Source organism: Gigantopelta aegis, chromosome 9 (assembly GCF_016097555.1).
Source record: "Gigantopelta aegis isolate Gae_Host chromosome 9, Gae_host_genome, whole genome shotgun sequence".
Lineage (NCBI taxonomy): Eukaryota > Metazoa > Mollusca > Gastropoda > Neomphalida > Peltospiridae > Gigantopelta > Gigantopelta aegis.
In genome coordinates, this window is record NC_054707.1 from 49,993,733 (window position 1) to 50,021,019 (window position 27,287).

At 34.5% G+C, this 27,287-nt stretch overlaps 1 protein-coding gene across 1 annotated transcript; it reads left to right on the forward strand.

The window, feature by feature from the left end:
* Positions 1 to 124: 124 nt before the first annotated feature.
* LOC121382213 (zinc finger CCCH domain-containing protein 11A-like) lies at positions 125 to 25,907 on the forward strand. The gene is made up of 17 exons (XM_041511739.1): positions 125 to 152; positions 6,916 to 6,974; positions 7,464 to 7,583; positions 8,025 to 8,130; positions 9,967 to 10,218; positions 11,807 to 11,935; positions 16,334 to 16,393; positions 16,893 to 16,952; positions 17,350 to 17,409; positions 17,784 to 18,128; positions 18,852 to 18,947; positions 19,404 to 19,505; positions 20,268 to 20,474; positions 21,360 to 21,454; positions 21,971 to 22,118; positions 22,660 to 23,020; positions 23,683 to 25,907. Exons 2-17 carry the CDS (start codon positions 6,921 to 6,923, stop codon positions 23,828 to 23,830), a joined length of 2,343 nt encoding a protein of 780 aa, XP_041367673.1. The 5' UTR covers positions 125 to 152; positions 6,916 to 6,920; the 3' UTR covers positions 23,831 to 25,907.
* Positions 25,908 to 27,287: the final 1,380 nt, after the last annotated feature.

A 27,287-nucleotide genomic window follows, 5' to 3' on the forward strand; every position in this document is an offset into this window, starting at 1 on the left:
AACTACGCCGTAAACGAATGACGTCATTCAGACTGATTTTCCTAGTTGCTTCGCTCTATTAATTTCTGAATATAGTTTAGGATATACGGCAGATAAACGGTCTAGTTATCATGGTTATTGATTGTCGCCATTTTTAGAGAAGAAAATAGCAAGTTTGTTATAGATTTTTATCTTTCCCCGTGAACTGGGGGATATATTTAAAACATTTTTACGACGTGTTGTTCCATAGACCTTTTTGTATTTCTCATCTTAAATTGTTTCTTAAAATCTCTGTAAAACAGAATTATTATAATCCCGTTTTAAATTTTGGGATTGATTTTGAAACCAAACAAATTGAAAGGGGATATATTTAAAACATTTTTACGACGTGTTGTTCCATAGACGTTTTTGTATTTCTCATCTTAAATTGTTTCTTAAAATATCTGTAAAACGAATTATTATAATCCCGTTTTAAATTTTGGGATTGATTTTGAAACCAAACAAATTGAAACGGGCCGAGTACAGGGTTTCATAATTTGTTTGAATACTGAGATAGGTTACATAACATACTATCACAAAAAGGTTCCTGTGCATCATGTAGTTATAAGTTCCTTATAAAGAAATATTTGTTAGAATAATAATTAGTTTACAGTTAGGGTTAGTGATAGTTATATACAATATCTTTTAAAACAATTTGTTCAATAAAACCAACATAATGTTTATATTTTGTAATCCAGTATCGCTATGTTTTGCCTTTGAACAATTTAGACATTTTGACCATTCTGTGTAAAATTTCCGCCACAAGGGTGCTTTTGATGGTGCTTTTGGAAGAAATATCGCACAGAAGACAGTATGAGGCATCATGGGACTAAATCTTCGTTTTATTCCGTAGACGTTCAGTTCATTCCGTCAAAATACACCCTATGAGATTTATAAGTATTAAAATGCAGTTTCAATTGTTGATCCACTGTCGAGTGGATACATTGCTCGGCTTCAGTCCCGATGGTCTGGAGTGGAACTCTTTCCGTGAATATATGCATGCAATCATCATGCTTAAGGGCGGACTAGTAAGAATGTTGGTCAATTTAATCACTCTGAAAATTTTAAATCAGAAAGCTCAAGGTACCCGACTATGCCCTTGATGGCCAAATGACCTGCTGAACATAACAGCTTTCTGATTTAGACACCTGTCACCCAGAGCCAGAACAGATGGATGAGTTAAGTAAGCATAACAAGTAACATCTGACTTTGATGTTAGCTGCACACCAAGTTTTGTTGCTATATGTCACCATATGGCATAGGATGGTGCAAATATCATCGAGTGTAAGAGGCAGCTGTCCTGGCTATTCCTGTCATTGGATGGACTGATGTTTATGCGAATGCTGTGTGGGGGTGTGTAGTAGTGATCTACCCTTATTCGAAAATATTGCAGCAGAAACTACATAGTTTGGGAATTCACAACGCTGTCACTAAGCAGTTTAGCAGTTTGTCGGGTATTAAATACTGACAAAACAATCTAACATCTATTTTTGAAGGTTCACTGACATCATGCCAGGCTGCATTATACATACACATTTATGTAATGCCAATTACTTTGTGATTAAAGTTAGTTTATCCATCTTATTTCATCAATAAGGTGCCGTTGCCAATCATATACATGTCTGGATTAGTGGTTTTTGGAGATCACATCAAATATCGGCTTTATTCAGTACTTTTTCCACTGAGCCATGGATGCATCTGCATAGTTTTATCAACATAGTATTCGTAAACAGTAGTAAGAACAGGTAATAGGACAATACAAATTCATTGTTTAAATATTCAAATACCTTTTTAGTTTAACAATGCACAGGAACCATGGATGAGGTTTTAAAACATTTATTGTGATATACAGGCTATATTTTGGATTTTCATACAAAATTGACCAGGCGTCGTGGCAGGCCATCGGTCTACAGGCTGGTAGGTACTGGGTTCGGATCCCAGTCGAGGCATGGGGTTTTTAATCCAGATACCAACTCCAAACCCTGAGTGAGTGCTCCACAAGGCTCAATGGGTAGGTGTAAACCACTTGCACCGACCAGTGATCCATAACTGGTTCAACAAAGGCCATGGTTTGTGCTATCCTGCCTGTGGGAAGCGCAAATAAAAGATCCCTTGCTGTCTGTCGTAAAAGAGTAGCCTATGTGGCAACAGCGGGTTTCCTCTCAAAATCTGTGTGGTCCTTAACCATATGTCTGACGCCATATAACCGTAAATAAAATGTGTTGAGTGCGTCGTTAAATAAAACATTTCTTTCATACAAAATTGACACTGAATTTTTAAACATTACAGAATAATTTACTCAAATAAAATTTGTCTTTTGCTAATGTTTAATCAGATTTGATTTTGATTATATATGCATCATACATTTATTTAATATTATCAACCTGTAAATGGAGGATGTGGTATGTTGATTTATTGTTGAAAAAAAGTTTGGCTTAAATGAAAGTAATGGGTGTTTGGGTTGGTTATGGCATTTAAGAAAAACAAAACAATCTGCAGTGTGCTGTTTCCATGGTGGGTGAAATCTTTGATTGGGGACATTGCAGTTTTAGTGAGGTGGGGTAGTTAGTGGCTTCTTGAGGTAAATTTCTGGTGTTTCTATCAATGCTGGCTCTAAGTGTGTAGTTGCGATGTTTGATGGCAGGCATTGCAGTTTGTGTGTGGTGGTGGGTGTGGGTAGGGTGTGTGTGTGGCTTCTTGTGAGTTCATTCTGTGGGTGTTTTTCCATGTGTGTACACTGTTCGAAGTAAGAAGTTATATGTTTGTTCTGGCAAGTGAAAATCTGCTTGGACAATCAAAATATATCCCAATCGTTGTCCAGTGGACCAGTGAAAATGTTCAATGCAGTTTCATTCTGAGCAATGAAAAACATTGTCTTTGCACTTGAATGAAAAAACTACTTGTTTGGACAAATGAAAATGCTGGCAGACAAGTTGATTTCTATATGTACTTGTTCAGTGGACTAGTGAAAATGTCTGCTTATTTTTACCATTGGTGGCTAGTGACATCCTTGAAGGCAGTCATTGAGTTTGTGTGGAGTGGAAAGTTGCTCAGTGCTAGAGAATTGGGTTGTTTTTTACCATTGGTGGCTAGTGACATCCTTGAAGGCAGTCATTGAAGTTTGTGGGGAGTGTGGAAAGTTGCTCAGTGACAGAATTGGGTTGTTTTCTATCATTATATCAACTGGCTCCTAGAGTATAGCATGATAATGTTTTAATATTCTTAGTGGCACCTTGAAAGATAATTTTGTCTTCTTCCTGTCAACTCTGGCACCATGAGTATAGCGTGAGATCCATGATGGCAAGCACTACAGTTTGTGTGGTTGGTGGAGGAATTGGATCTTTGATAATTTTGTGCTATTCCTATCGACACTGGCTCCATGTGTGTAACATGAGATTACAGTGTATGGGTGGTGGTGGGGAGGGTGAAGTGGGTTCTCGAGAGAGAATTCTGTGGTGTGCCTATCTACGCTGGCTCCACGAATAATATGAGATCCTTGTGGCAGGCACAGGGTTTTGGTTGGGAATGGGTGGAGTGTTGTCTTCTGTGGAGTTCCTATCAACTGGCTGTATGGGTGGCAGAAGGGGAAGAGGTTTCTTGAGGGAGAACTCTATGGTGTGCCTTTAACCAATGGCTTCAAGAATAGCACAAGTTCCTTATGGCAGGCATAGGTGGGTAGGAATGGATTGGGGGTGTTGTGTTCCTGTCAACGCTGGCTCCACGTGTGTAGCATGAGCTCTGTTATCTGGCTGGTAGTGATGATGATGCTGGAGCCAAGGTCCTTGTTTTTAATATATCAGGTAAGTCACTATAATATACACATAGCCCTAATATCAGGCCTTTAAGAATGATTGTTTTGCTTGCATGTTGTTGAACACATAAATCTTAATGGGTTCCACAAAGTTTAAATTCTCAGATGCCTGAATCATAGTTGCAGTCACCAGTTCTTCATTTTCTAGTTCTTCATTTTTACAAGAATACGAACCACACGTGTACTGACTACTATATGACGTGGATGGAGAGTTGGCATCAAAATGTTTACAAATAATAATCAGGACTCGACCTTAGCAGTAGCCCAGGGTGTTTTGGCTACCGATTTCTTATTTGGGCTACCAGATGTCTAAACACAGTAGTCTGCTGGGCTACTAGATTTTTTGGCACATCCAGTTCCTACGCAGTCATCAAGATGCTTAAACACTTTTGTTTTTAGAAATAACTGATTTTGCTTTTTTCTCTCTTTAAATTTTTAAAATTAAAATTATGGGGATACCCATTTTTACTGAGGCTACCAGATTTCATAACCTGTTAGCCCGGCTGGCTACCACTAAAAATTTTTTAAAGCCGCACACCCTAGTTCCATCCAGCGAAAATAAATTATCATTTGGTTAATCTACAAACCTGTAACACACTTAGATCACGTTTTTATTAAATGGAGTGAAAAAGCAGGTTTTATATCGATAAATACCATGGGAATCCCCATGTCCCAATTGCTTGAAATAATTTTGAAAGTTAGTATTCTGATGTCACCGGTAGATGTCGCTCGAAGCACAACAATGCCTACGTCACGACAAATTTCACAGACTTGGGGTGCGTTCTTTTCACCACTCCTGGACATGTTCCAACTGTTCTGTCATGGTTGTATCCCCACTCCAGATATCGTAGGACTTGGCAAAATTATTGGTTTTAAGGGTTTGTAACGTTTTGTAATGAGATACTTACTTGTCTGAACTTTATTGTTACTGAAAATGTTCACAAACTGTGAAGAAAAATCTCACAAATGAACAACAACAAATGATGTTGATCACGCGAACCGTGCACAAGAAAACAAACCGAACCAAAATGATAACGGTCACATGGTATACCAACGTCTGTGACATTGAAATGGAAATATCCCGTCTAAAAATAGATTAGACCTTGTCTGCTCAACGTTTTTTTTTCTCAAACGTGCGCCCGTTTTTCAGAAATAGGAAAAATGCATTTTGTGGTATTACAAACACCAGGATTACCAAAAAACACTTCAGGTGAATGGAAATGTATATTCTAAATAATAAACGGTAAGTAAAGTGCAATTTTATTTGTGAAAAAATGGGTTTAATAGCGAAAAACAACGCCGTAATGGTTAACAACTAGCCGTAACTAGGGTGTGTCCCTTTAAGATCAAGGCCTGTAAAATAGTGTTAAAAATACTGAGTGGTTTGTATTGTTATAAAAATAAAATGAGCATTTCTTTTTTTATTAATTTTACATGTGTGCACACCTACATTTGTCCCCAGCAATTAAGTGTGATCTTTGAACAACAGTATCATGATCAATCATTTAATATTTTGACTAACTTCAAGATTATCTCCATTGTACCTTGGATACATTGTATCTAGACCTTGCATTGACATAAGTACATATATGGTCACAGGTTTCTTTTAGATGTTATAAACAAGTATTTTTAGTACCATAAGTAAGTATATATACAGTGTCATTGTATACAGGGTTTTATTTGTACAATTTGACTTGACAACCATTGCTTTGACTTTGGGGATTTTAGCGTTGCTTTACAAAATGTTGGGAATTTTCAGTTTAAAAACATCTTGTTAGAATCGAAAAGACTAATACTATACATATATATATACTTGTATTTATTTAAATTAATATCTAGTCTTATATATTGTTTTAAAAATATGCCTTTATATAATAAAAAATGAGAATTATTTACATTGATTGGGAATTTTTTACTCAAATATTGGGAATAAAAATGACATAGCTTTTGAGTAACGGTGGGGAATGATGCTGATTATTGGAGTTTGGAAACATAGGTGATAAAACCCTGGTATATATATATCTAATAACAGCTGAGTGAATAATGGGCTTTTGTTGAATTGACACTGGGATATTTTTAGTTTTAAAGCAAAGTGTTAACACTATGTACATGTATGTATAGACACACAGATCTCGGGCTTTAAAAGGTGATATTACTCCCCATCACAAACCTAACTAGTTCATGGAGAATAATTTTCAGCACCCCTTAACATCTGCAAATTTGTGGTTTAATAGTACATGTAGTAATATTGAATATTAACAATGTTTAATACAGATAATGGAAAAGAAATTAAAATAGCTCCTCACAATCTTAGTTATGGGAGCAATTAATACCTTGTTTCCCCACCACAATGTGTGCATATCTTTTCATGTGCTGAGACTACTTTCGTTTCATTTTGCAGGGTGGGTGGCAGACCAGTGTCTTGATTCTGTTTACAAGATGGACGGGACAACGAGACCTATATTTTATTTTACTTAACGAAATAACAACAACTTGCCAGCTTCATGTCCATTGCTTAGAGACAGAATTCTGTATATATTTCTTATTGTGGTGTTTTGTTTACAGACCTTCTGTTGTGTTACCAGCTGATCTGAATCTTCAGTTGGGTCTAACATTATATTGTTCTCTCTGCTGAAATATCCACTGACCTGTTACAAAGGAATTCCGTATCTTGATATAATCCAGAATCGAACATTTTATTCATTTATCTTGTGAAAGGACATTTTTGTGAGGAATCCTGGGATATTGTGTGATTTATCTGCAGATGTCTGTGAAGAAAGGATACAACTTTTTAAGACTTCATTATTCCATTAAAACTGAAAACTGGACATAGAAAAGACGTGAAGACAAAAGTGATAAAAATTGTTTTACAGCACACACATTTACTTGTTTCCGTTAATTGCAATGGACATTTTGTGGCATCAGAGAATAGATTATTTTGGTTTTTGAACTTTTGGAAATAAAATAACCCAAAAAGCAAATTTAAAAAAAAAAAAAAAAAAGTAAAACTTTATTAATAAGAGGAAGATACATTTATTTTAATTTAGGAGAAGAAAACATTTGAATAAGTATTTATATGTTGACAGACAGGATGAGTGATACAGGAGATGACTGCTACTTCTACTACTACTCCAAGTGTAATAAGGTGGGTACCACTACCTCACTCTGTATTATGACACACTATATTCTCTTGAATTTTTATTACACGGTTTGTACACACATTGACACATTATGGAAAATTTTAAATTTTCTTGCATGGACCCCCAAGCAACATTCAGTGGTTTACAGTTACGCATTTCATGTTGTATTGAAACTCTCCTATTACTTACACTGACAAATGATGCATGAGTTAGTGTCTGAATTCACTTTGAAAGTCACACGTTTTCTGTTATTTAAGCACATTAACCAAATTGTTAAAACGTTTTTGGCCAAGTATATATTATTTCACAGGCATTGATGTCACAGAAATAACACAAGTGGTCTTGCTATAGAAAATGACTATTAAACTGTCGCTGTTTTGAATGTATATATATTGTAATTGAACAAATAAATCTAAATATTAATTATTACTAGATTGTATTAGTCATTTCTCTTCAGTTATAATCATTTTATTTTAATCTAAAATGTTTTACAGGGAGACAACTGCCCTTTCCGCCATGTAGAGGCTGCCCTTGGTAATGAAACAACTTGCTCCTTGTGGAGGAGTGGGCATTGCTTCAGATCGAATTGCATGTACCGACATATGGAAATAGCTGTGAGTTTATATTGTTTTTAACATTTTTGTCTTCGCTGTCAAATACATGTTCAACTGTTATGAGCTGCAATGAATACACCAAGTGGCGAATATGATACATATATCACAAACATGGGGTCTCAACTATGAATAATTATTCACAAATGCCAATAATTATATTGAGAAAAAAAAAACCCCAAAAAACACATCCATTATAGTTTATTCTTTGGGTACCGGATACCAAATACATATAGCAGATAGTCTGTTTTTGTGCACGGAATACATTGTTGCAGCTCAAACAGAAATTGGCCACCTGTATATATGTAAATTTCGAAGAAAAGAACATTGTAACAGTTGTAAACAATTTGGTGTATTAGTAAGATTATTCAGATAAACAAAGTGCATTTTACTACTTTGGCTCTAAAGTTGTATTCATGTTGTGCTGTTGGTGGCTTCTTACAGGTTGACCGACGAAACATCCCCTGCTACTGGGAGAACCAGCCGACCGGATGCACGAAGCCAAACTGCATTTTCAAACACTTCAAAGCTAAACCTGAGACTGCTACAGGTTAGTAGTTTTCAATTAAAGTTCAGTTTGTTTATATGTTTGTTTCTAATGCTGGTTCAGTAACAATGTGCTGAATTATTTTACAATGCGTTTATTAGCAATTTTAAGATTCCACTGGCAGATGTTCTAGAATACGGTGGCCTGGGGCAAGTGTTTTTTTGACTGGGGCCACTAAAAATGACTTTGTGCGATCCTGATGGCTAATGGTACCCCTCCCTAAAATATCTCTCTCTCTCTCTTTCTCTCCCCCCCCCCCCCCCCCAAACAAAACCTGCTACAATTATACGTAAACAAAAGAAACATACAAGTCTCTTCTTTCGATATGCTGTGACGTGCAGTATTTCACTAACAAATAGCTGGCTACCAGTAATCTTTGACTCATCCATGATACTAATATACCAACTGAAGTAAATTTTATTCTAGTTATAAAGTGTAAACACCAAAAACAAACATTCATAGTTTGCTACCATTTTCTTCTTTACACTGGAACCCAAAGATTTGTTACTCTAATATTAATAGTAATACAGTGTAAGCGTAATATGCAAAATGGTAACCAGTCTTTAAGGTTGCATGTCACTATTTACATTTGCAAAATTTAAAATGTGTAAATTATTTTTTATTTCTAAAATATCACATAAATAATAAATCAATCAAAACTAAAAATAATTAGTATACAATATCATAAAATAGATAAATTAACAAAGTAATTACATTGGAAAATCACTTTGTGTGTGTTGTAAGCCTGAAACTGTAATACATAATTGAATGAATAAATGTTTAACAATACCCCAGCATGAAAAATACATTGGCTATTGGTTGTCAAACTATGGTAACTGTAATGCATGTACACTTCATGCTACTAAAAGTAGTTTTTTTTAATGTTGTATTTTTGGGGAGAGGTGTTCCCATTCATAAGTTAATAAATATATACTCATTTATAAGTGACAAAATATTCATTTGTTTTTTTTATGCTATTAATTGTTGTAATAGGTAACATTGATTATTTTTAAACTTAGGTCGTTTTAGTGGAAACAATTCTTATAAAATTTTGACAGGTAACTTTCTTTTAAAATGATTTAAATTATTTGCATGCTTTTCTAAACAAACCATAAAGTATACCTAATGAGCCTATTTGCATATTGTGTAAATTGACAAATTGTTTAAACATGATCTCAGTATGCAAAATATACATTGAAAAGTTAATTATTCATTTACTGGTTTTTTGTTTTATTAAAAGTTGAAATTGAGCAAGTGAATTTTTCACAATGGTCAGTGAATTTTCAAATCCACTGGCCTCATGGCAAGTGAATGAAAAAAGATCTAGTACCCCTGACTGGTTAAGTAAATATGTGGGTTTGGTATTTCTGTATCATCATATATTCCTAAAAGTAGGTACATGTAAAAACTATTTGGCCATTTAGGTATGTTCATGAATGAAATAAAGCAGGACAACATTTATATATGCCCATAAATGTCTAGTAGTGCAGGGAACATTTTGTTCAGTATCACATCACAATGTGCTATGTTCAGAGATCGCTGCACAATCTCAAACATTAAATGGTAGTTGCTAATCATTAAATTAAAAAAATTAATTAGCAACTGTTTCTAATTAAAATTTCAAAAACAAAATATTTCCTGTACTATGGTGCACTACATAAATGTGTTGTGACACATATATATTTTTTTTCTTTTTATATTTAAATTTGTGTTAATATTTGTAGCTTTTGGTTTAATTTGTAATTCCATTGTATTTTGGAGTGGATTAAAAAAAAGAATGTGAGAAACTGTTTGATAAAGAATAGGAAAAGTTGTTTTCATCGTATTTTGTTATTTCAGTTGAGGCAGATCCACCCAGGAACATAGTAGATGCGAACATTGCCCCAGGCATACCGGCTATTAGTCCTGTGACTGATGGAACAACTCGCAGGTCTGACCCTGCCCTGGTGGCGATGAAAGCTACACCCAAGACCGCACTGACATCCCTGTCTGACACACGACTCAACCGAAACACCACCAGTCCACAGCTGGATTTTGAAAACAGATCCAGCCCAAAGATCGACCCAATTGTTGTGAATCCATTTTCTGATGGTACATGATTTGTTCAAGTTTTTTTGCTTTACTAGGTCTACCTTTAATTAAATGGAAAATATTTTGAATATAATTTGTAATATGATACAGATACCTTAAATGTTCAAACGTGACCAAGACAGCATACTTGATATGAATTAATTAGTATTTTACCCATTTTTTTGTATAAATAAACGGCCATTAATTAATGTGGTATATCCATTCGGCAATTACTCATAGTTATTTTTTTTATAGTTAACCGTTGTCACAGGGATCCTATAATACCCGTAACTGAATGAAACACGATTATCCAAATATCTCTCCTAACTGTATATCTATTAGATCTCTCTGTAACGGGCAGTTCAAAAACCCGTGTGGCTCGTCTAGGTATGATCAGAGATAAGATCTTATATAAAGTATATATTATTATAGCACGTTTAGTTCACTAGAAAACACAACAAAACACAATACACTTTGGAATTTGTATTAATACTACGCTGACAAATGTACTGCCGCAGTAGTTAATTAACAACAACAAATAATAACAACCCAGAACTGATCACTTAATTAGTTAATCTCTAGGTGTCTAGTTTACACAATATTGTAATCACTTCACCGTGACACAACACCCACACGTGTGATAACTGAGAAACGCTTCCAGGGGAACTTAATTAATAAAGGAATTACAACTCTATTCCTAACTGGTTAATTTTTAATTAACCCTTAACTACTCATTCAGTAACCTTGTAACACAGAAATAATACTGGTACGTATCACAATAAAGACGATAACCAACAGTTTACCTAGGTCCTCTAGGATGACTGGCTAAGCTTTAATAATTTAGACAATGAGCCTACAGTTTACTGCGTCAGATGACCGGCAGCACCGTCTAAATAATATTGGTATAATACAGTATTAAAATATTTAAAGTCACATCACTCACATCAAGGTTATACACCGAGCAGAAATAATATATAATTACCACGTCCGGACTGAACTTATATATTTCGTTCAGTGGACGACGTCCGTTTCCCCTGCAGCCTTCCTATGTTTCTCCCTGATATCTCTAAAACCCTAGCTATTTATTATAAAACCGAATATCGCCTAGGGGTACATCGCGGAACCAAATACCTACAAGTGATATTTCCACAGCGACCAAGCCGGCATATTTTTCTTAGATGGTCAGACTTGCTGTCGCCAGTTCGCTGACAATCCCCTGGTTGTAAAACAGAACTCGCAGAGGTATTACGTAACTACTGGCCACATGGCCTGCGCACTTAGGCTGGGTGTGTAATAGAAGAGCTCGACGACCGTCGTGCAGAGGTATTAAGTAACAAAGTGCCCCCCTGGGCTTAAGTGCATATTGGAACTGCACACGGCCCTCTAAAATAATTAATATCGCCACAGGCGAAAACAAAATTAAGAGCATGTTCCGTCACAACCGTATTTATTAAGAGTTGCAAATAGGGTATCACATTGTTCCTCTTATTTGTAATAGGTGTAAAAACTATTAGCTTGATTAATATGTATGTATTTTTAATACATAATTGCTATATAGCTGATGTTCATGTTGACAGTGAAATTCTATACTAGACACTTTTTATTTTAGATTCTGATCACGAAGTTGAGCCAGTGATGAAAGTTAATCCTGTGTTATTGCGCAAAGCCTACCTAGCTGAACTGAAAGTGAAGCGACAAAAGGAGGCTGCACTGAAGGAAAGGCGTATCCATGTACACGGTGTGTATTAGTTCATTAAATACTATGTAAAATGCTCAAATCTCGGTTTAACCGAAAATAGTAAATCTTTGTGTAATACTAACCAAAAAATATAATTTTCCGTAAACGGGTGCGAATTCTCCTTGGATCCGCGGTTTTCCTCTCATGGAACGTTGCGTTTCCTCACATTTTAATCATTCTTGCCCCCGGACCTCTCTAGATTTCCTCTTTTTTTACAGTTCACCACCCCAGACCCCTCTAGATTTCCTCTTTTTTACAATTCACCAATTCCCACCCCTGTTTAAAACATGTATAAGAACAAAACAAATTTTATTTGTGAAAGTGTTAGTATTATTTTAATTTTTAATTTTAGGACAGTTAATGTTTAACACAACAGAAATAAATTGATTAAGTTGAAGATTACTTTTATGTTTGCGACTAGATGGCCTGTATTTACATGTGATTGTTCCTAATTAGTGTTTTGTTGTTGGTAAAATGATCAAATTTATTATTAAATTAGTTGTCAAAGTTAGCTGTCGATTCTTCAAAATAACTGATGTTTCGCCGTTGTTGGCAAGCGAAAATACTCTCCGAAAAATACTTTTTGAAAACAAAAGTCAAAGGTCTATCTCACAGAAGAACAACAAAATAAATTGATTATTACTTTGAGTAAATAAATTTTCGATTGATCTGTTATTATATCCAGCCAATGTCAGAAAATATGACTTGGTGAATGCCCTGTATGTGGTAAGAAGGAAATAATGATACTGTATGCAAGTTAAAACGGCCTAATGACAGCTCAATAGCCTTCCACTCTGTAGAAGTAACTACAATAGGTAATGAAAAAAAAAAGTCATAAAGTTGTAATGGTAGGGTAATTTCACTTAAAAGTAAGTCCCTCGGTTTCTTTGATAATTGCAAGAATATTTGATGTATTCATGACTATTACTAGAACATGTAAAAAAACTGAAATTGTACAGAGATCATTCATCATTCAAAAAAAGGAAAATGCTTGCTGAATACAGTAGTAATATAAAGAATATATAATTTGTACCTTCCATTTTCTTAAATGAACATTCTGATATGCTGTTTATATTTTGTATCAAATACTGTTTCACAACCAGGTATGACCAAGGACTGACTCAGTTACTACCTGAATTTCTTAACAAAAATGACAACAAACAAATCTGCTTAAATTAAATAAATGTATTTACAACCTCAGTGTTCTCGTTTGGTGAAATTAAAGGAGGGCGGCTGCGCGGCACCACACCCTTAAAAAAAAAAAAACCCAAAAACGAAAAGCAAAAATATAAATTAAAAAAAGTTTGGTGGGGGGGGGGGGGCTTGGTTACCATATTGTTGTGTGTTGGTAGACTTTGCCTACAAAAAAGCAAAAACATTTAGACGAAATGCAAGCAGACTCGTTTTTAATTGAACTGAAGATGTTATCGGTCTGACATTCACGGGCAGTTCCGGTTTTGCTGAACCGATCAGTTTTAATATTATTTTAATAATGATTTCAAGATATACGAAAAACAATAAATATGTTTGTAAAGTGATCCCCTAATGTCTAATACATTTTTTGTTTCCATCTCTATCGAATGAATCTATCGCTGTGATAAAATATTATTGCCAGCTGATTAAAAGTAGTTTTTTTTTTTTTTGTAAAGGCTGTGTATATATTATTTGGCACCCAAGATAAATTATTTTAATGATAAACACTACCACTTACGTTGTTTTTATAAGCGGTGATATCTCCCCAAAATGAAAAGTTTACAATATTTCATAAATAACTACTCAATAAACAGAATGACAGAAAGTAAAAATCATCAGTTACAACCAATTATATCTGCAATTGATGACAAAATATCACGATAGTTAGTGGAAAGAAAAGACGGAATGATTGTTCTGATCACATGACAAATTTGGTGCCAAATAAGTGGGGGGTTTGCAATCAGAAGATTGCTGAATCCGTAAAAAATTTAAATGTTTTCATTGCTCAAATAAAGTATAACTTTTATTGTGTGTATTAAACATACAAATGGATACAGGTATGGGACAAAATAGAGAATGTTAAAAATACTGTTAAATTACGTTACGGTAACTGTCGTTAAATGTTTCGTCAATTGCTTTTTCGTACACAGTGCGGCTTGTTTCCTTTGATGTCCAATGTGCAGATTGATTGTTGTTTTTTTATTTGTGGAAAAAAGTATGTATTTGGAAATAGCGGAGATAGGTGCTGGAAAATATAGTAGGGTGCTGGAAAATAAAGATGAGTGCAGAAAAATAAAGGAGGGCGGAGAATGTGAAAGGAGGGCAGCAAAATGCAATAGCGGGGCAGCCCGCCCCGCTTAAATGGAGCAGCAAGAACACTGAACCTTAAAAATTAGCGGAAACAGTTTCCGAATTCCTAGAACTAATTTAGAGGCGCTGATTTTCCGTTTCAGATTTTTCCCTTTTCTATTTCATAATGTAACAAATTCCGTTTTTTTCCGTTACAGTATTAAACAAATTCTGTTTTTGTTTCACACACACACACACACACACACACACACACACACACACTGCAATTAATTGCTGGTATAAAATAAATAAATATGCAATGAGGCAAAACATGTCAGTAGTTTGTATTTATTTTTGGTTTAAATTTAACCACGAATACGCCACGAGACAGACTTCGGACATTTGCGGTTTTCTTTACGATATGATCAGGAAAATAATTACATACGATCACACTATAAACCACTTACCTTGTATAATTTATTTTGAACAAAGCCTGGCATACAATATTCAATTACTGCATTCCTTTGTGAGATTGGAAATATGGCAATGCCACAAATGTTAAAAATTAATAAGCAAACATAACATAATATATCTTTCACTTGAGTAAATATCGGACAATTTTAGCTCACAATGTTAGTTTTTTCCCGTTAAATCGCCGGGAATAAGCGAAGAAAACACGACTGGTAAAACGTCTAGATACTCTACATTAAACATTTGACGTAACATACAAAGGTACTAGTGTCGTAGCGTAGCACAGGCAGATGTCGGTGTCCATAGTTTCTAGTTCGAAAAATAAATTTTAATTAATCAAATGCGTTAAAGTTAAATAATGTTTTGGAAAAAAATCTGGAATTCTGTTTCAGATAGGCATTTCTGCGATTCCGCGATCACGGAAAATCAGTGCCTCTACTAATTAACACTTACTGTCACTCCGCTATATTTACAAATATAAATATATATATGTATTTTACAACACATTTATTGCAGTCTTTCAAAATCAAATTAATTATTTTAAAAAAAACGTTCACAAGCATTCACGGTGTGTTTTAAATGTGAATGTTTTAAGCTTTATAACTGTTATAATTTCACTCTGAATCCTTACTGGTCATCCAACAGCTTCTGTTGATGACTGCAAGGTCACTGATCCGTTTCACCATTCCACATGCTCCACCAAATAACTTTAGTTCATCCCGAACTCAAAATCCCATCTTAAAGCTGTGACGTCAGTTTCACCTTTCTCCAGCTCATAAAACCAACATAAAACCTATAACAGAAATAGGTCAAATACAAATAATGTGTCCATGGACACGAGCACTAAATTATTTGTCAACGATGTTCTCCAACTGCATGCACCTGAAATATTCATTTCATCAACAATAGTCATGTTTAACTATTAACTGTGCACCTCTAGATGCTAGACATATTGCCAGACCCATAATAGGTAAAACCTAACATCGCTACTTTTGTTGATTAGTATATAACGAAAAACCTCGAACATGAAATGTAAACAAATATCTAAAAAAATTATAAGCTTCCTATTAAGACCACTAATCGCACTTACACTATACTCTACTACATACATTTAATTATTCTGATACATAATATTCAATTGTTTCAATGCATAATATTCATCACCATTCTAAATATATAACAGTCTACCTACCAATACAAATATACAATGTGTGGTGCAATTTTGCGTTATACACTTTATGATATACTTATTCTGCCAAAATACAATAATCTTTAAAAAAGTGTACTCACCCCAGCTGTCCACACCAGTTCCTACATCTCAGTCACAGGTTACCACAACTTCTCCTGCCACGTGCAAAGCCTGCAGCTAACCGGGTCCATCTAATTGAATAAAACGACCCACACTGGTTATCAAAGCAGCCAGCAATGGAACAATCCCAGCACGAACTGCATGTGTGATTCTAAATGTCGAACTCAACAGCAGGGTATTATACTGTACAGACAAAGTAATGCACCACTGTCAGTAAAACATATACAAGGAAATTGACTTGTGACATACCCAAACACAGTTATGAATTTAAAATAGATTGAGACCAAAGATTAGCCCGATTATTTAACTCATTTTCTGATAGTTTGAGATTATTAATATACATTTTACATCTGCAGCTACAGACTGTACAGATGCAGATAGTGAAGACAAGAAAAAGAAAAAAAACTTACTTAAAGGTATGTATTAAATAGCAATATGTGAACTGGCTTAAACTTGTTCGTGATCACCACTGTAAACATCCCAATGCCTCTCACTCTATGCAGGCTAGTAAATTTTAATTGGTTCTGGTCCAGCGGGCTAGTGAAATGTTTTCCATTTATGCACCCCTGCAGTATATGGTAATACCTCGAATAGCTTCCCATAATCTTAAGTTGGACAAGTGATTAATCACTCCCCTCAATTTTGTTCATGTCATATCTGCAGTGCATTTACCCCAACAAACATCCTATTCACAGTGATTAGATTTTTTATCCATAATGAAAGGCTTATCCCAGGTGGAGAAAGCTAGATTCAATTACAAAAGTGATAAACCATTTGTGCATCTCATGACAAATTGTACAAGTGTGTTGATAAATATTGCTTTGATTTGAGGTATATTACTTTATTGTTAGCATAAGACAGCATGGAAATAAATATATATTTATTAATTAGCTTATTACTGGATGTTTTTTCCAGTTAAGCCTGGTGTAATGAGACGGAATGTCATCATTGACGATGTTGAACCGCCAAAGCCAAGTAAGACAAGATATTGTTTGCTGTAATTCAAAATTCCAAATTTCCGCAACTTGCAGTTTTATTCTCCGATTTATGTTCATTATTTCTTTTCTTCTTGTTTAAGTATAAAAATAATTGGGGAAAAGAAGACATCTCATCCCTGTCTGACTATTGTCAAATCTGAACTGGTTCGAAACCTTATTTTCCTCTTTCCCACGCCAGTTTTTCCAGCACGCTAACAGGACTTATAATTTCATTTTATGGAAAAACAAACCTGTTGGTTCTTTGCACCCCATCAGAAACCATTTCAGTAATCGGGTTAATTGTGGATTGTGTTAAATGATTGTTTCCGAGAAATCCAAAGGCCTGGATAAATGTTACAAGTTAATGAGAACTTTTTTTTAATTCATGATTTCAGACACAAAGATAAAGATGAATAAAACCACGGAGCTGAATGTCCCAAAGTTAACTTTATCAGGTATAATGTTGTTAAATGGCATCATGTTTTTAATACCAACAAAAACGGTCAATATTTTGTTTTGGTGTGATGGGTAGATTGGTTCAGTATGTCAGATTGTTCTGGACTAGTTTAAGTAGACCTAGAAATGCTGCTTAAGATTTTAATAATCAAAAAGGCCTCAATTGGATTAACTAACATTTTATGTTACGGTCTGGTCATTTTTGTTCATGTTTTACATCTCATGTTGATTATTTACTATTCATGAATGCATTCTGAATGCAGACTGAAATGTTTTTGAAGGGTTAGTCTTTTGGAAAATGAAATGGTTTATATTAATTAACAAAACGAATATTGTCATATAGATATATAATTAAGCCTGTTGTGTTGTTCAGAAACGATGAAGAGACGTTTGGGGTCGAAATCAAGCACTGATCTCGGAGGAGGTGAACCGCTGGAAAAGAAGAGATCTCTTCCTGTTAAAAGCCGACTGGGGATCCACGTGATGCACGGGTCTCCCGAGAAACATGTGAAGAGCCGGCTTGGTATCAAGATGTCCAGAGCAGAGGAGTCTCTAACTCTGGAAGAGACCATTGTGCTTCGAACTTCCCCTGTAGAGTTCGATGCTCAGCCGGATAAAGCTGCTGCCATACAGAGTCGATGGGAAGCTGCTGTTGCAAACAAGTCAAAGAGAATACATGAAATCAAAAAATCACCACCAACGTCTTCAGACAGTTCAGGTAAATTAGAATTTCTCTATTTGGTGTTCTTTTCACTTGAGAAGATGTTTCTATAAACATTTTCTTGTGGACTGTCCATTTCTGGATAGCAGATGGTGTGCTTTTGTTTATTGCTTAGAGGTATTGGCTATTGGGAACTCCACTAGTGCTAATTCTGCACAAAAAATGATGATCTTTTTATCTATTGCCTTCTTGCCAAACATTCAGTGATTTTAATGTAACTGTAAAGGGTGCAAAAGTACAAGTCCACTCTCTAAATGCGAGTAAAATGTCTGATGGACGAGTTAAGAAATATAACCAGCAGTCTTTACAGATACTTTACCTCCTTTTCCATACCAAGCTAATAAAGCATTTATATTCAGTTGAATATTTTTCTGTATACTTTATTTTTGTTTGTTTTCCACATTTTAAATTAGTATCATTATATAATAGAACAAAAGCTGCAATAAAAAGGAGGTTGAATTTACTTTTCTAATGGACTAGTAAGTTTGCTGGTTATTGGTGAGGGTGACTAGTTAAATATTTTTCATTTTTGCACCCCTGTAACCATGACAACGTAGAAGAGGTTGTTAAAATTTTTTGTGAAACTTTAAAAAAAAAAAGTTTATTCTAGTGTGGTGTCAGTGTGTTTTTCCAGTAATTACCAGTAGGTATTAAAACACGAAACCAGCTCTAATTTCATCACAGTATGATTTTTAGCTATATGTGTTGTTTCTCTGACAGAGACGAGTGATGACGAAATCGACAGTATTGTAGTGAAGACCTTGGAAGAAATCAAACAAGAGAAGGCAAGAAAAGCACAGTCTGCCATAACTTCTGGTAAAAACTAGATTCGATCAGTTGTTGTTTTAAGTGTTTTGCTATAACTGTATTGTTAAACACAATTCTTTGAGTTATTTTTTTTTTCTCTTTAGGTTATAAGAAGGAAGTATGGAGACAAACAGTGATAACATTACAGTTGACAGAACAGAACATTATGTAATCGTAGTCTTTGAGGTGTTAAAAATAATCTACAGCATGGAATATCTTGGATTATTCTTCCTTTGACGTCATGCACCCCAAGTGATAGCAATAAACTGTACGTGCCATGTCATTGAAAGTAAATTGCTATAGAGTGCTGCAGAAATGGTGTATCTCTTTCTTACTCTATCAGATACTGTGAAATTAAATATATTTACCTGATAGTCAAGTAATTTTACTTTTTAGATGATCACTTGTTATAGTTTTCTTTGGAGAGAATTATATGTAATATGTTTTAAAACGTATGTTTTTCAGCTGAGTCGAAGCCCGCAGTGCCTCGCAGGAAACCTCTGTTAGCTGGTTTTGTTGGACTGAAGACTTTATCTCGCAATAAACAGAAACGGGCGGCTCAAGAAGGTGAGAAAATAGTAATTATTATTAAAACAAATTTATTAAAAAAAATTAAAATATGTTGTATTCTGAGATATTCAATATTTTTACAGAAATAGTGCGAGTGCTCGATTGGGCGGTTAGAATTTAGTGAGAACTATTCTTAGTATTCCACCATATGAACAAAATAGGAACAGTCGCCCTATGTTGGTTTGTAAAAAATATCACCACCATTGTTTTTAGAACACTACATAAATTGTGCATAATACTGTATTTATACATAGCCCAGTGGTAAAGTGCTCGGATGATGCACGGTTGGTCTAGAATCGATCCGTCAGTGAGCCCATTGGGCTATTTCTTGTTCTAGCCACTGCACCACGACTGATATATCAAAGGCTGTGGTATGTGCTGTTCTGTCTATGGGATGGTGCTTATGAAAGATCCCTTGCTACTAATGAAAAAATGTAGTTGGTTTCCTCTCTAAGACTACATCAAAATTACTGAATAGTTGATAGCCGATAACCAATGATTTAATAAATCAATGTGCTCTAGTGGTGTCGTTAAACAAAACACACTTTTAACTTATGTACATACATATACCAACATCCTCCATCTTTTATTCTGCTCACACCACAACCAGGTCTGAAATTGTAGAAATACTATTGGAATTGAAATCTGCTTCTCTCATTTTGGATTCCGATTATTCCCATTTCTAGAATTGCCAAATGAACATTCTAGATGTTTAAGTATGAATAATGGGCACCTATTTTGATCATTTTATTCTTTTAGAGCGGACTAAGATTTTAAACAAAGAAGATGATGATTTGGATACAGTTGCCAGTAAGAAACCACGCAATGGGAAGACAAAAGATTCGTCAGTGGGCGATACACTAACTGGTACAGATACTCCAGTTACACGACGGGAAACTGCACAAACAACAAAGTCTTTGAAGAAGGAAAGACAAATATATACACCTCCTGCACTGAAGACTGCAGGTATGTGCTGTACATGTTGAAGAGTGGGATGTAGTTCAGTGGTAGAGTGCTCGCCCGAGGTACAGTGGGTTGTAGGGTTGATCAGCCTCAGAAGACCCAGTAATTGCTTTTAGCAGACCAAACAGGCTTTTTACCCATCCCAGTTAATGACGGTTGTATTATTGGGTCTCTACCAGTACTCGGGCACAGGACTCTAGTACTCGTGCAAGGGAGAGCACTCTCATTGGAGTATATTTGTTGATGTAATTTTGCTATATGCTGCCTCCGGTTACATTGTAGAGCTATGAGACATGGTGGGAAAACTAAAGTTGAATGTGTGTAATGCAATACAGTGGTATGATTCGGCACTGGAATTAAAATGCATTATGCTATTTTACTTTATTCCTTAATCTTATTATCATATAATGTCGGGTACTCTTGTCTGGGTCGAGTTTAATACTCAAATACTCTGGTCCAATATAATTTATATTAGACACCAAATAATCATAGTTTAAACAAATATTCATTTCCTTCCCTTTAACATATTGTTAACAGTTGAAATTGTGAAGAGTACTAAGATATAGTTATATGGGAATAAGTTGCGTATAAATGTTATGATAAAGGTAATGAATAATGATAAATAGTAAAATAGTAACTTGAATGTATTTGAGTAAACACACACCAAAACCATTATACATAAAAGACTACTGGAGACTTAAGGTTGGTCTGAGATTAATTGTGGCTTATAATTAATGTATACTTACAAAAAATTAACAATTGTAAAAGTATAGCGTGTTGTAAAATATTCCTCTTGGTGAATGCTATGATTTACCTTTTTTCACTACACCCAATGGCTTCTGTATACAGTTTTTGTTGGATTTTGAAATCATAGGTTTTCTTTTGCAGGACATGGATCACCAAGAAAGGTTTCTGTTGTAAGGAAAACTGTCATTATTTCCCCAGAAACCACGCCTGTTGTTAAAGCTGTAGAGAAAACTGAGGTTTGTTGTCCAAACATAGTTTTGTGATAATTATTTCAAACCAAATTTGTTTGTCTATTTTACCCTTTTTTTTCAGTTTACCACTTACAGTTTCTTGTTTTTGCCATTTCCATAGTAATACTGCAAGTGATAATATCATTTTTTAGCCAGTATGAAATCTGATGCAGAAGCATACTACAAAATCTTATTTAAGAAAATATGGGGTTTTTTTCATGCTCTAAGGTATTCATTAAAAGTAGCAGGACAGAAAGGAAAGGGGGCAGTGGGATAAAAAAAAAAAAAAAAGAGTAGCATGTTAATATTAACTAGAGTTATAATGAAATCGTTTGTTGTACATTTGGTCAGAACAACACAGTGTGTTTACTAAAAATTGATTTAACAGTAGTGAAAATCATGTTTCAAGTTTTTAAAATAAATTACGTCATATTTTACTACTTTTAAAAAAAATTCTCGTTGATTACAGTTGGATGCTTATATAATAATAACTAATTTGTTAATGTTTTTTGTTACTTCCAGCCAGCCAAAGCTGTTGAGATAAAGAGCTTTGCCCAGATAATGGAAGAGAAAAGGATGAAACGACTTGAACAGATGGCTGCCATGAATGGTGACAAAGTCAAACAGAAAGCTAACATAAGGCCTATTGTATTTGACTTGGATGATAAAGGTAATCAAACATTTCCACCTCTTTAATAATAGATTTGAGATCAAGTTACTATATTCTTAGTCCACATAACAGTCCCAACTCAAGAGGCCTATAGATTTTGTCTCTGTCTGTCCATCTGTATGTCTATTTGCCTATTTGGTTGTCTGCCTCACATATATTTTTCTGGAATGTTTCCTGCAATGTCTCAAAATATTGAGCCAAAATTTTGTGTGTAGCTTTATCATATAAAGTTATAGATAAATTCGACTTTCTTGAGTTATGGCCCTTTGAACATTTGTTGGGCCCAGTATTCTCACTTGTCGAGTTTGTGATACGGTTAGCAGTTTAAAACTAAAAATATCATTATGTAGGTAAATGTGATCATAGTCCTTTGGGGCTTGCTTTTTTTCTCTTACATTTTGTGTCTGCATACTCTTGTTTTCTCAGAAATAACATAGTGTGAAGAAGCACATATGATGAGGTTTCTGCTTTTTAATACAGATCATAAATGTCTTTATTTTAAATATATGTACTAACAGGTCTTGCTTTGTCTCCTTTTCAGACTCGGCATCATCCAAGTCCCAAGTAACAGCTATAGCCACTCGAATCTCTCAAGAAACTGTGAAAAACAAAAAACTGGCGTCGGTTAAACCATTACAGCCGATCATCCAAAACACACCTTCCCCATTTCAAGTTTCTCCGCTGCGATCCAGTCCCACTGACAGAACTGCCCCATCTGTGGCTGACACGGATGCTAACATTGTGTCTGACGCTTGCACTGTAAAGGCTCAGTCTAGTGTTATAGTGACACCAAGTGCAATTCATGAGAGAATAGATATTTCTTGTGGCACTACAGAAACAAGAGAAAACTCTTCATCGAAGTCAGTCACCAGACAACTGTCTTCAAACATAGATACTGAAAGGTATTTATTTTTTACACTTGGACCCTTATTTTTATCTTGAATGTATCCGTATCATTCTGTATAGAGCTAACACCTCACAGTAAACACTGGTATTGCTCGGGGTGAGTGGACAGGTAGGCATGCCCTCTGCTAGACACAACTTTTATATTTACCGGTCGCCCCATAGCAACTTACAAATGACTAAATGTTTTGTTCAGACAATAAGTCCCAACTCAAGGAAACTTGGTTCATAGTTGCATCAATGAGTGCATGTTAAATAATGTAAAATTAATTTGTGAATGTATTACGGTTTTCTAAATACAGCTAGATCTATAATGTTTGGGGTTTTGTTTTTGTTTTTTTGTGTGTGATTTTTGATCATGAATTAAAACATTGTTTTAATTAAAATTTAAACACCAACCCAATTTATGGTAGACAAGACAATTAATTCTATATAATGCTCATTTAAAATCTGTGGTCCATGATGAAAGAACAAATCATGTAGTGAAACCAGAGTTGAAACCAAACACTACCAAATACTGGCCTGTTGACATGGTGGATATATTTTGCTATAGATGCACTACTTATGTTAAAATGTGTAAAATATGCTATAAAGTTGATTTTTACATTATACGAGAAGTGCGTATATCAGTGTTTGATTCTTTTTTCTTGTGTTATTTCAGTCCATCCACAAACAAGATACGGTTATCACTGCTAGAAGATGATGACGATTTACTAAATTTTCACGAATTTCCTGTCGAAGGAGATTTGGACTGTGATAAGATCGATGATGCAGAATTAATGAATGACATTGAAGAACTTCTTCATTGAAATAGAATCTTGTGCAATAACTTTTTAAAATGTTTATTCTTGATATTATTGTTATCATTTTGTTACTGAGTACATCATACTGGAATGGGAACAATACTGAGGAATTTAACAATATTCTGTTACAACTATTATGGACATTTTGAGGAGGTTATATCATATTGATGCTGTTCACAAGTTCCAGGAATGAAGAAAAATCTAAGTTATATTTGAATTGTAGATACTGAACATATAATGTATAAAAACTGTACATATAATGTATAAAAACTACATTTTGCTCAAATTACAAAAAAGGCAGCAAGTTTCATGTTGTTAAATTTGTTAAAAAGTGAATCTGTGAACAAAACATTCTAAAATCAAATGTATGAAAATGGGATTTTCTTTTATTTGTTTGTTTATCTGAAAGAATGGATTGATTAGAAGATTTAAGACAAACATTGTCTTTTTGTAATAAATATTAGATATGTATTATATACCAGCATAAGAATTCAGATTACTGGCAGGAAATGTGTTGCATTCACTTAATGGACAGAATGTTATTTGTTCAAACATTTATTTCAGTGACAATAATACAAAGGAAAAATATTGTGAAAGTAATTGGTCTGTCTACCAAATTTCAGACAGTTAATTGGATTTTTTCCTAAAGATGAACACCAACTACAATGTGGAGCATACTGGGATAAGTAAATTAAATTTGAAGTTTACAACTGTTTGCTTAATAGCCAGAAAGAATGTTCATGAATGGCTTTTAATATATATTTTACATCAGATCTAATAATTTGCCATCAATTGATTACTTTTCTTGATATATTTACAATTTATTTGTAATTATAAACAAGGTAGGGTGTCATTCTGCCCATATAAGCATTCTGATTGCTAATGTGTTAATAACCAAAAAATGGATGCCATTTGTTTTTTAATTTTAAAGAATTTTCTTTTGCTCCATTCTTTTATAGTATTCAAACAATAAAATTATTATTAATAAAAAAAGAAGAATCCTACACCCACCTGTGACAAAACAAACAAGAAACTGAAGAGGATTTTTTATTTTTTTAACCTGAATTCTTAAACACCAGTAAGAAAAGAATGTAAAACATTCAGAGTTTTAAAAACATACAGATAGTATAATTTATGATTTTACTGTAAATGTTGAACTAGTTAGCAGCTTGGTAATGCACTATAATGTCAGTAACTGTGCCAAGTATATTTTTGCCTGGAAAGGAGAATGGTCACTCACATTCCCTTCCACTCACGCTACGAAAGTTTTGGGAGAGCAGCAAACTTTGTGTGATTGCTCGTCCTGCACATTTCAGGAGAGTGTTTTTGCTTACGGAAAAGTTTTGATGATGTTTAAATGTAAAAAGTGCTACAATGAGTATTATTGATACTTGCTTTTAAATACAGGAGTGGGTACTATGGTAACAATATGATTTGTATACATTGTTATTTTATGATACATGTATTTGACTCAACTGCCTTTATCAAATAGAAATTAAGTGCCTATTACCTTGGTAAGTTACCTGATCTGAAGATCTTGTGAATTAAGAGAGATCCCTTGGGTTTTTTTCGGTTTATTATACTTTTGTGGCTGCAAAAATAGACTATATACAGGGTTTTTTTTAATATACATTTCATTTTGTTGGGACTACAAAAAAATTGAAGACTCACAACAAAAAAAGCTGTAGAGCATTCCATTTCCAAACAAATCTTATTTAATCTTTATTGCAATAAAGATGTGGCCTAGGGATGTAGAGATTTTTTTTTTCTGTTAATTGTTTGGGGGTGGGTGAGATTGAAAAAACTATGTTAATTCAATAGTTGATTACTGCAGGTCCTGATTGAATATACCGATCTCATTGCAAGGTATATTAAACCTACATTATCATTGGGGGTTTTAATGGACAGTATTGTTCAACAGATATCTTTATTTCTGAAGAGAGCGAGGGGAAAAACAAATCCATTTGTAAATTGTCATGATTTTGTTTTTGAAATGTATATTCTGTGAGAAAGAAATGTTAAGTATGAGTAGTCCACTGTGACTGGTAATAATGGTTGATGTATTAAAGCCATTTGTTACATATTCCACTGTGTTTGTGATATATTTGTTTAACCTTTGTTGATAGACCCGCAAACCAGTAGTTAGTTTATTTATTATTGTCGAAACTCTTTACTGACAACCAGGACATGACATAGCCCAGCGGTAAACAATTGCTTGATGCGTGGTTGGTCAGTAGGCATATTGGGCTATTTCTCATTCCAGCCAGTGCACAACTGGTTTATCAAAGGTCATGGTATGTGCTATCCTGTCTGTGGGATGGTACATATAAAGATTCCTTGCTACTAATGGAAAATGTAGCAGGGTAATTCCACGACGAAGCGGACAAAGACTGAAGTTCTTGGATAAAAAAAACCAAATTGTCATTGAGGTTGTTGCCAAAAAGATATCACTGAATAGGCGCCTATTATTTTGACAAATAAATACAATAAAAGCATATTTCTTTAGGCAATAATACATAAATTATGCTTTATACAATCAAATACAGGTTGCATACATGTAATAGCATATCTAATACCTACATGTTGCATACACTGTCGTTACATAACTTCATTTAATAGAAAGATTAAATGTTATTATCAAAGATAACAATTCAAAATATTGTGTTTATTGGCTGAATTGGCCACGGCTTAATTTAAGGTTACCACCCGAAAATAGGGCATTTGGGCAACCCAAATATAAATAAATGAACACTAATAGATAAATAGATAAATTGAGCAACAGTGTACACTGGAACCAGATATACACCTGTCGAAAATATGCAAATAAATCATCAATGAAAATATAGCAAAATCCAATTCAAATAAAATCCAAATAAATAAATACATAAATAAATAAACGGTACTGTTGTTGAGCGAGAAACTGCCACATGGCGAGATCTAGTCACCATGCGGGTCTCAGCCACCGCCAACAGAACCGCGCCGTGGCCAGTTGTATATATGCCATGTCAGCCAGCGGCTACCCACAAAACTGCAATGGACCGACTTCTCCACATTAATGATATACATTATCGGCGGCAGTTACAAAGCACTCAAAAATTGTGCATTTGTTACCAGGAGAAGATAAATGAACCTGGTCGGGAAAAATAAATGAGATTTTGATGCTATAATTTCAAGGTATTTTATGTATCCATCCAAACGATTTAAGTCTGCAACCCTAATTCTGGCTTTCTCAAGTACATCAAACCTCAATTTCATAATTAAAATCAATGAAATATGTTCTCTGGGGCATAGCCAGAGAGGAAAAAACGCCGAGGAAAACCCAGATCTTTAAAATAAATATCAATGTCATGGGGAAAAATAAAATAAATCTGGGGAAATTTCAGAAGAGGCAAGCGCCTCGTATGCCTCATGCTGGCTACGCATTGGTTCTGTGTATTTTTCGACCACCAATAAATAATCATAT

Coding starts and splice junctions, on each gene's coding strand:
- LOC121382213 (XM_041511739.1), top strand. CDS start 6,921: ATGAGTGATACAGGAGATGACTGCTACTTCTACTACTACTCCAAGTGT. Junction 6,975..7,463: donor ACTACTCCAAGTGTAATAAG/GTGGGTACCACT, acceptor AATGTTTTACAG/GGAGACAACTGCCCTTTCCG. Junction 8,131..9,966: donor TAAACCTGAGACTGCTACAG/GTTAGTAGTTTT, acceptor TTGTTATTTCAG/TTGAGGCAGATCCACCCAGG.